Source organism: Alligator sinensis, unplaced genomic scaffold (genome assembly GCF_000455745.1).
Source record: "Alligator sinensis unplaced genomic scaffold, ASM45574v1 scaffold560_1, whole genome shotgun sequence".
Taxonomy (NCBI): Eukaryota; Metazoa; Chordata; order Crocodylia; family Alligatoridae; genus Alligator; species Alligator sinensis.
The window spans coordinates 1,619,284-1,630,463 of NW_005841837.1; the positions used below are offsets into that span (position 1 = coordinate 1,619,284).

The following is an 11,180-nucleotide window of genomic DNA, read 5'->3' on the forward strand; positions in this document are numbered from 1 at the left end:
CTACCCTATCTGCCCCTGTGCTCTTGTCCTCTCCCAGGTCTGCCAAGTGACCCACAAGGCTGCGCATTCTACTTGCAGCCCCTGCGTTACAGGTTGGCCACCTCTATCCTAAACTAAAGGGTTACTCTGAAAGATCAATAAATATCTGTGGGAATTGACTAATTGGTTATCTAGTGACAGATGTGAGCCCCAGTGTGGCTGCAAATTGATTTCAAGGGGTAAGAACAGTTTTTTTCTCTATAGCTGAATGAGGGCAAAATCCTTAAATGTTTGTTATTGTAATTTGGTATCACATATAGAAAAGACATATAAATAACCTCTAGGTACTTCAGATGAAACGGCTTTCAGCTTTGTAAACTACAAACTTCATTTTCTTTAAGCACAAAAGATGAACATTATTGTCCAACACTACATTTCATTGTGCAAATGCAACAAAGCAACTGCAAAAGGATGTATGTATCATTAACTTTTTAGGCCACTGGCCACATAACAGTCCTCATAATTGCCTGATAATATTATTTTCTGCTGTGATAATCAAAACCCTATTTTGTTTCTTCTTCCTTCAGTATCCCCTGATGCAACAGAAGTGTCCTTGCCTATGGGCCTAAGGCCTTTTACTACTGAGCAGCACAAAGAGATAAAAGAATAGGTACTCACTTTTCTTTCCATCCATATCTGCATGGATTTTCCGAGCCAGAAATCCAGTTTTATAAACAGCAGCATTGGGGTCATGGGGAATATCTAGGAATGGGTTATTGGAATTTCCAATCCGATTGACACCCTTTGGGTGGGAGCCATTATCCTTTTCATCAGTACCATCTGTGTGAGATTTTTTTTTCTCTTTCTCTTCTTCATCTCTAAAATAGGTGAAAATAAAGTTTAGGTGAAAAACTGGGCCTCTATTATGCACCTATGCCTCAAAGTTTCGTGTCTTACCCAGTTTTTGAAATGTTCCTCTCTTAGTAGGTTATTTTTACCAGCCCATTTTACCTATAGGATTGTCCTAAAGCCTGTCCAAGTCAGTAGCAAAACTCCTATCAACGTCAGATCATTTTTGATTCGGACCTCTCACCTTGATTTAGCAAAATATTTAAATACCTGCCTTACTTTAACCAAGCAAAAAATCCCACCGAGTTTAATACGGATTTAGATGCCTTATTAAGTATTTGACTGAATTATGGACCATATTTTCAAAATAACTCAGTTGCTATTGAGGCATCTAAATAAACAGACCAGTGCTCAAATATAGCAAGCATCAAGTTGTTCCCCTTGTTTCCACCTTGGAAAATCTGCCCATTTGCTCAGGTGCCAAAGTGAAGACATTTGGATGTTGACCTCTTCTGAAAATCTGGCCTGATGCCATTAGGCACTTTCATATAGATGGGAAGGAAAACATTCTTGTTAGATTGGTACATACCACTATGACTTTTCTTAGTCAAAAATCAGACACCTGAATGATCTAAGGATCTAGACCACTGGGAAAGACTAGTTACTTGCCTTCAAGTGACTGTAGTTTTTGAGAGGTGTTGTCCATATACAGTCAGATGGATTGCAAATTGGCTGAAGGGTTGTACTCAGAGGGTGGTGGTGGATGGGTCATATTCGACCTGGGGGGGAAGTGGGCAGCGGAGTCCCCCAGGGCTAGGTCCTTGGGCCCGCACTGTTCAATTTCTTTATCAGCGATTTGGACGAGGGGGTGAAAAGCAACCTGTTCACATTTGCTGATGATACCAAAATTTGGGGTGAGGTGGGCATGCTAGTAGGGAGGGAAAGACTGCAGCAAGACCTGGGTAGGTTGCAGGGGTGGGCTAACAAAAACAGGATGCGTTTCAGTACTGACAAGTGCAGGGTGCTGCACTTGGGCAGTAGTACCCAGCAGCACACTTATAAGATGGGAAACTCCCTTCTTGAGAGCATGGAGGCTGAAAGGGATCTTGGAGTTATTACTGACTCCAAGATGAACAAGGGCCGACAATGCGAGGTCGCGGTTGGCAGGGCCAACCGGACCCTATCGTGCATCCACAGGTGCATCTCAAGCAGGGCCAAGGAGGTGATCCTCCCCCTCTACGCAACACTGGTCAGGCCACAGCTAGAGTACTGTGTCCAGTTCTGGGCCCCCCGCTTCAAGAGGGATGTGGACAACATGGAGAGGGTCCAGAGGAGGGCCACCCACATGATCCGGGGACAGCAGGGCAGACCCTACACTGAGAGGCTACGGAACCTGAACCTGTTCAGCCTCCACTAGAAAAGGCTGAGGGGGGACCTGGTGACCATCTATAAACTCACTAGGGGGGACCAGAAGGGTTTGAGGGAGACGTTGTTTCCCCTAGCGCCCGCCCGGGATAACAAGGAATAACGGCCACAAGTTGTTGGAGAGTAGGTTTAGATTAGACATCCAGAAGAACTACTTCACAGTAAAGGTGGCTAGGATCTGGAACCAACTTCCAAGGGAAGTGGTGCTGGCTCCTACCCTGGGGGTCTTTAAGAAGAGGCTTGATGCCTACCTGGCTGGGGTCATTTGAGCCCAGTTTCCTCCTGCCCAGGCAGGGAGTCAGACTTGAAGATCTGCAAGGCCCCTTCTGACCCTACATCTATGATTCTATGATATAGGTCCTATTCTTCATATGCCAGCATCTCATGACCAAGAATTTGAATTATTTTAAATAGCAGTGCCCCTTGGGACAACCCTTGTGCTCTAAGAACCTTCTCAGTATACCACAAGACAGAAGAGGCAGGGCAGTTAAAACTACCACTCTGTTCTTTCACTGATATACATATTTCGTAGAACCACAGGACATTTGGGATGACAAACTGTACTGTCTTTTTCAAGCAAATGTCCACACACACTTGACTTGTAGTAATTAATAAGTGGTCAACCTGACGCCATAAGGCAGGCAAACTGAGGACTCCTTGAAGAGTGACTAGCCTGTTTGTATTAAAACAAGCATCTATTTGGAAACTTGCACTGACAAATAATGAGTAATAAAAGTGTGGATCAAAATTCAGGTTGCAGTACTCTGTGCCTATCCAATCTGTTGATGTTTCTCTAGCAAGTTGTAGTTCAAACTGGAGCTCATGTGGAAAGAACTCTAATCTTTAGAGTGGATTAGTCCTCGCAGCATTTATGACCCATTTAAGGCATAAGTGGTCCCTTAACTTGATGTACAACCACCGCAACAGGCCTGTGGGCACACCTGTATTGTCATGTCCTAACAAAGCAAAAGAATAATACTCTCACAATGCCCAATGTGGGAACTCTCTTTTCACTCTGGGTAGTTGAGGAAAGAATTAATTCAGCTGGGGAAAGAACAGCAGAGGTAAACAGGCTGGTTGACAGGATAACCAGAGGTGATTTTTTGTAGTAGGTATCTCACTGTGGAGGTATGAATTTCCCTTATCTTCCTAGCTGATGTGAAGACCTCTTCTGTCTTCACTTATAGATGATAAAATGAGCAGATAGTGAGTGGTTCAAAGGGAGCAAGAAACACCTTCTGAGTTCCCTCAACACTGAGATGTGGTCCCAAGGAGAAGACTGGTCTGAACCAGTGTCCAAATCTCATTAGGAACTGTGCTACCATAATGTGTCAGAAAGCAATACAGATGAGGATGCAGAGCTATCACTGCCAGGTACTCTTGTACCAAACCAAGGACAAGACAAAGTACTTCAAAGGAAGGAAGCAATGCAGTATAAGCAGCGCTGAGGCTGCTGCTGGCAAAAGATGACATTGCATCGCTGAGAGAATCTCTTCAACCAGCCTAATTGAGGGTTTCCAGCAGTGAAGTAAGATGCTTTGCACTGCAGAAAATAGTCTCATTCAATCCAGCTTGCATCCTGTCTCAGTTTTCTCCAAGCTTGGGATATCATGGTGTGATGGGGTGTAAGCTGTGGTCTGTAACAGCCACAAAAGGGATAACGAACGAAGTAGGGAGAAGACCAGTGCTGTTAGCACTCCGAGAAACAGGAACTGGTATGCTACAATGCAACGAGAACAAGGGATGAGATGTGTTTGATAACCAGAGACAAAGGGTCAGGAACAAACCCCACTCATGAATGGGTAGAAAGGGGAACATCAGAACAGGTGCCCAAAGGATTAGAGAAGTGTCTGAGGGGAAGCTAGTATTGGATGTTGTAACATGTTGCAAACATTTCTGCTTGCAAGAATTTCCCTTTCTAGGGTGGCAACCATAGTGCTCAGGCTTTATTCCAGGGCCTCTTGTGGCTCCTGAACAGATCTCATCTGGGGTCATCTGCAAGGTGTTCTGGAGACCAAGGCAGTACAGAGCTACCAGAATAACATGACGACAGATGCACCGGTTCCAGAGACACATAGCTTCCTGACAGAGAGGAAGAAGACCTGGTTTTCCTTTGTCTTTTGAAGTTATGCATCACTGCTCTTTTATCTGTGAGCACGTGTGTAGGCCCCTAAGGAGGGGAGAGGGAGCTTTGCATAACAGCCTCATTGCTGTGAGTTGTTGAATGTGTATGTGTAAGGTGGTTTCTTAGGGAGACTACTAGAGGTACACTGATATATCTGTTGCATATCGGATCGGCATCAAGAAAAGGAAAATTAGCATTATCAGCTCTCACTTTTTTTGGCAGGTGTAGCCAAAAATGTCACTGATAAATACAATATGCCTTCTGGCCAGGGTCCCTGGATGCCACGTGCATGTGCGCAGCCACACACATGCATATGGCCAGGAATGCAGCAAGGAGCAGTGCCCTGCAAGTAAATCTGTGGAGGGGAAAGGAAGGGGTATGGTGTGGGGGGCAAATCACGGCCCCCATGGTGAGGAAAGGAGTGAGGCATGGGCAGGGGCTGGCAGCGCTGCCCAGCCAGAACAGTGAATGGGACCAGGGGGCAGGGCAGGGAACAGGACAGAGCCATGGCAGCTAGTCCAAGGGGCATGTGCCCCACCCCCCACCCACCCCCAATTTGTGTGAGGGGCAGATGCGGGCTGCTCACTGTGGGCTCAGGGATCTCTACTCTGCTGCCTTTCTAGGCAAGGGACACATGGCTAGCATGGGGCTCCCAAGAGAAAGGCAGCAGAGAGGAGAGCCCTGAGCCCACAGTGGGCAGCCAACATCCACCCTTGCCCCAGTCAGCTCCACTAAAAAGCATCTCCATGCTCAAAAATGGTGGTGGTGGCGCTTGCAATAAAGCTCATTTGACAAGCTTTAGCTCAAGCGCTGCTGCCACCATTTGTAAGCACCAGGACACTGATCACCTGGACAAGCTGCCTGCAGCTCTGTCCCATGCCCCACCCCGGCCCCATTCACTGCCCTGGCTGGGCAGCCTCCCCAGCCCCACTCCCTCCCTCACCGTGAGGGCCTCGATCTGCCCCCACCACGCCCCTTCCCTCCCCCATCCTCCTTCCCCTCCACAGACTTACCTGCAGGGAGCTGTTCTTCATGCTGCCCAGCTGCATTCCTGTAAATTGGTTATTGGATTTGTGTTGGCTGATATGGCTGGTTAATAATCAACTAACAGTATCAGGATTTTCTTGGCATCTCTATAGACTACTTACTTTGACCTCTTGGTTGATCAAGATGCACTCCGCATCCTCACAGGGATATAGCTACACACAGTTTTAGAACAGGCCTTCCAGCCTTGTTCTAATGGTGGGTGGGGGATCAATGTCAGCTATGTCAGCTTTAAGTTCACTGGCACTATTTGCACCAGTGTGGCTGAGTAGTAGGACTTAGGCAATGCAGCTGTGGACCTGAGAAGTACATTGTAGCTCACCAGACCACTGGTCTGATGAAACAGATGCAGCATCAGGAGCTTCTCTGAGGGTCTGCTTGAGTGGGGCACTGCTTGCATGGATCTTGCTAAGAGGAAGAATTTCAGTGTCACCTCTATCGCCTTATAGTTCCTCTTAGAGAAGGGCTTGCAGACAGAGCAGCATCTTGGGGCATGGCCTTTGCCAAGACACAGCAGTCATGGGGCGAGCCTTAAATAGACAGGCAGAGCTGAATTGTAGGCTGGGAAGATCTAAAAGTGCAGCAAAGTAGGATGTGTCAAGGTGTAATACAGCAGGGTTAGATCAGAAGTGGGGACCATGTACAGAGAGGTTGATGACCCCTGAATAGACAGAGAAGGCAGAGCTGCAGGTACCTAAGGGACTTTTGGGTTATGCAGGGATGCGCCTTGTATTTTGAAGAGCCACCAGGCTTAAGCAGCAGCAAGACAAAGTTTTTGGACTGCCATTGTGAACTTAGATGCTAAAAATCTATCTTAGTCCTGTTTTGGGTACCTGCCTCCCTTTTTTTGGAAATGGCCCACAGACATTTAATGCATGCAATGATTTTACAGTAGCTTCTACTATAAACAATGCTTTAAGCCTTGCATATTTTAATATTGTGCCTCCATACATACAGTTCTATGAGGTTGTTATTTCTACTGCCTGCATACAGAAGCAAACATCACCTGACAAGAAGTGGGGAAAAATAATGTTTATCTCTGCATTCTATCTCAATAGCACAGAAATGAGATGTATTCAACTTTATATTATTCCACCTCTAAGATAGAGCAAGGTAAACTTCACATTTCTCTTGAGATGTTAACATCCTACTATACATCTGAACATGCAAGAATCACATGGGGCTTTGGGGAAGCTGAAGTCTACAGAATGATGGGAAGTCACATCACTTATTAGGAAGAATTAGGCCTAGGTAAAACTCAAGTGACCTAATTGCAGTTACACCCAGGATAAATTTGAGTTATTCAATACTGGCTCCACTGAAGTCACCAGGAGTTTTGTCACTGACATCAATAAAACCAGGATTTCATCGTCTACATTTGCTGTTATTTCTCTTCTCCCACCCTAGAAAACAAGAATCTATACAGTTCCACTGACAAAGAAACACAAGGCAAAATTACTTTCCATCTATATACATGGTCAGACTACACTCTTTTCCCCTACACCCTCTGAAATACAGGCTGAACTTTAAAAACAGCTCACATAGATATGGAAGTATGTTTTGTAAAGGCCTAAATATGCAAATACAGAAGAAGGGAAAAGAGAAAAGACCATAATAACCACATTTACTGATCTTTGTGGCACTTCTCCTCTTCCAGGAAACCAAATGATATTTCAGGCAAGGGGAAAACTGAGCATTTAAAATAAAGGGAGAATATTCCCTGGTAGAGGAGCTCCAAAGGGGAGGGGGAAAAAGAAAAGAAAAAAAAGACACAGGATCCCATATTTATTAGTTCTGAGTGTCAGATCCAATCTGTATATTTTCCAAATCACAATATATGTTTCAGTTTGACAGCCAGGTGAACTTGTATTTGGAACCAAGTTAATAGTTTGTAGTAGATGAGGCAGGAGGAAGAAAGCGATCAGCATTACTTCCCAGAGCTTTACTTACCCTGCCATGCTCATAGAAATATAAAGAAATGTTTCCACTATTAAATGAAATTGGTATATAACTGTTAAGGCACATGGGAAGCAGGACTGAAGAGGTTCTGGCTGTATCTGACTGACCTGGGCATAAAAAGCAGTGACAGCCTTTGCACTGTCCTCCAAGGCCCTTGGATCAAGCCATGTAATTGCGCTGTGGACACATGGCTTTTAGGATAAGAACAAGTCTAGTTAGCAATGAATAATAAAGAACAAGATAAGAATCATGTAGCAGCCTCCCCCCCAGGTGTAATTTATCACTGTCTCAGCCTTCTCTGCCCAAGGACTTATTGATGGCCGTTAATCCACCCAGTAATGATTGCTGTAAGCTCTTAAACCCTTGTGTAGCCCACGGAAACAGAACCTTGAATCATTAAGGAGGCTCTGACCAGATTAACAGCATTTCATCACCAGCAGAAAGTCCAGAGTACATCTATGCTGGGATGTCTCTTCGTCTTTTCCCCCACAACACCCCTCTCCTGACTGGCCTACCACCCCAAAAGCTTCACCAGCAATGGCAAAGGGCTGCTCCTTGAGGGCCAGTCCATTCCATTATGATGGAGCTGACAGGTGGACACACTGGGAATCTCTCTCTTGCAGACCAGTGTATGAGAGTGGGAGAATGAGCCAGCACCTCTGTCCTTTCAGAATGAGCCGCCTTGCACACTCTGGGGCCCAAGCAATGGGCCCCAGAGTGAACAACAACTGCACAGCTATACAGAAAGGGGGAGGCTCCAGCTCCCCCTACACAGGGTCGGTGCTCCAAGTCCAGCTCTAAATGAAGGGAACCATAATTTGAGCCTGACATCCTCTGGTGCTGGAAGTTGTTCTGACATCAGCATAGACAGCATGCAAGAAAAACATTCATAGCTGGTATTCCCTACAGATAAGGAGACCCTTGACCTAAATCCCAAATTCTGACGGTAAGGGGTCTCTGATTTGTATCTTCACTGCATAGCCTGCCTGTGTTTTTCCCCAAATCCAGCTCATTATCAGCAGAAACTGCTTTGCCCTGCCTATCCATACAGAACTGAGCTATTGCGTAAATCATCTTGATTGAAGCAGTCAATTTCCACCTGGAAACTGTCCAAATGGATTCGACTCTGCGTATTCTCTTGCCAAGAACTAGATGAAATTCTGATACCAACAGGTCTCCTAGAACATTCCACAAGGTCTAAGACAGCTGCAAGTGCATGTCTCTGCTGCTGGGATACAGAAGGTCTGACACAAGAGGCTCCTATACACAACACTATTCTAGACCTGAGATTCCATTTGAGAGAAGACTCCTGTAAACTTTACTCATGTGAGGTGCCCCAAAGTAATTTCTTCTGGGTCTTGGGCCTGTTTCTTAATTACCAAGCATGGGGATATCTGCAAGCGATGCTCAAAAAAGAAAACACCATATTTTCTTGCATTTCACATGCCACCAAATAAGGCACACCCCTTGGTTGGGGAAGGCAGAAAGAATAAGACGACTGTTCCAGTCATGGCTAAATGCTAACTGCAGGGGATCCTGACTGAAGTGGCTGGAGAGGCGAGAGGGTTAATGCTGTTGCTCTGACCATGAAGGGTGAACTCCACTGCCCTCCTTCCCTGACACTGGCAGAGGGAGCACAGCAACCATCTTGCAGCAGCTTCTGCCTGCATCTAATTTTCCAGCAAAGACAAATTAGCTTCCCTGCTTAGGAGAGACACCCCAGTTTAGGAGGGCTGATTTTTTTGGTGGGGAGGAGGCAGAGGAGGTGCAGCAGTATGCAAGTGAATTCAGTATGATCACTTAGTATCATAGCTAGGGTTCTTACAGCTGATTAGCTGCATAGATTCCAAGTAACATCCTAATGGAGGACACAGAGCTGAGTGATGGGACCCCTCTTTTAAATCCTCCAAAGCAGAGAAAAGGACAGACAATGCATAAATATTGCTCTGCTTGAAACTGAGCTTTAATAGTGATGGGACCCATGTCCTCAAGTGTATGGACCTGAACAAGTGACCATCTCTCATAACCACAACTACTACAGAACATGACCCCTTTCTTTGACTATTAGTTGAAAAGAGTACCAGGCTAGGGTGTATCCATACTGCAGAGAAATCAAACATGGAAAAATGTCAATTAACATGAACATAAGGATCGCCATAGTGGGTCAGATCAATGGTCCATCTAGCCCAGTGTCCTATCTCTGACAGTGGCAGGAGTAGATGCATTAAAGGGAAAGCACTGAACCAGGTATATCTAGAGTATATTATACTCCCTAGCATCCACCATCTTTGGGTCAGAGATGCCGAGGATGCATCTTTGACTATTCTGTTTAATATCTATTAATTCAATGCATATAACTACCTATTAATACCTTAAATTTGTCTAGTCCCTTGTTGACCCTGGTTATAGAATGCACACTCACCAAGTTTGCAGATGACACCAAGCTGGGAGGAGTAGTAGATATGCTGGAGGGTAGGGCTAGGATTCAGAGAGACCTAGGCAAATTGAAGGATTGGACCAAAACATCTCATGAGGTCCAATAAGGACAAGTGCAAAGTCCTGCACTTAGGATGGAACCACCCCATGCACCAGTACAGGCTGGAGGCTGACTGGCTGGGCAGAAGCTCTGCAGAAAAGGACCTGGCGGGTATCGTGCACAGTAAGCTGTTTATGAGCCAACAGTGTGCCCTTGTTGCGAAGAAGGCAAATGGCATACTGGGCTGTATTGGCAAGAGTGTTACCAGCAGATCAAGGAAAGTGATGATTCCCCTCTATTCAGCACTGGTGAGGCCACATCTGAAGTATTGTGTTCGGTTTTGGGCCTCCCACTAGAGAAAGGATGTGGACAAACTGAAGAGTCCAGTGGAGAGCCACAAAAATGGTCTGGGGCCTGGGGCACATGCCTTCTGAGGAGAAGTTGAGGGAATTGGGCTTATTTAGCTTGCAAAAGAGAAGACTGAGAAGCTTTAATAGCAGCCTTCAACTACCTGAAGGCTCGTATGAAAGGGGATGGAGCTAGACTTCTCAGTGGTGACAGATAACAGAACAAGGAGCAATAGCCTCAAGTTGCAGCAAGGGAAGTTTAGGTTAGATATTAGGAAGAATTTTTTCACTAGGAGGGTTGTAAAGCACTGGAAAAGGATACCCAGAGAGGTGGTAGAATCTCCATCCTTGGAGGTTTTTAAGACCAGCTAGACAAAACTTTGGCTGGGATGATCTACTTGAGGCTGGGCCTGCCTTGGGCAGGGGGTTGGACTAGATGGCCTCCTGAGGTCCCTTCCAACCCTCATTTTCTATGATTCTATACTATCTGCCTCTACAATCTTCTGATAGTAATTAGTTCCTGAACTTTACATGTAGTGTAAAAATGTGGCTGGAAAAGAAGTTCTTGCTCATGTTCTGTACTGAGTTCTAGTAAAGCAGTAGCTTGTCAAAACCAGCTAGAGGGAAATAGATCAGACCTTGTTCAATTAATTATCTTTAATATCAGATTATTGTCAAGTTATCCATAGCTCAGAGGAACAACACTAGACAACCTAACGGCAGGAAACTCAATCCAAGACTTGTGTTTCCATTCAGTGGTTCCAACACAATGTGCTGAAAGATAAAGGAAAAATTCAACATTTGTTTTATTTATGTAGTCATAGAACAAACAGAGGATTTAATTTCTCTCTTTTCAGGCTGAAGTTTCCTACTAAATGACATGTCCTCCTTCCTGACAAATGAAGTCTCCTTCTATCATTAACGATTTTCCTTACAGTAGCAGAAGGAGGGCTGGACAGGAGGGTGCGGGGGGGGG

General features: G+C 45.4%; 1 protein-coding gene across 1 annotated transcript in view; it reads right to left on the bottom strand.

The window, feature by feature from the left end:
- PSD3 (pleckstrin and Sec7 domain containing 3) overlaps positions 1 to 11,180 on the bottom strand; it is a 162,769-nt gene that overhangs the window by 31,243 nt on the left and 120,346 nt on the right. Inside the window, exon 11 of the mRNA XM_014519479.2 lies at positions 658 to 857. Within this exon, the coding sequence (XP_014374965.2) occupies positions 658 to 857 (200 nt within the window). The remainder of the gene's footprint in view (positions 1 to 657; positions 858 to 11,180) is intronic.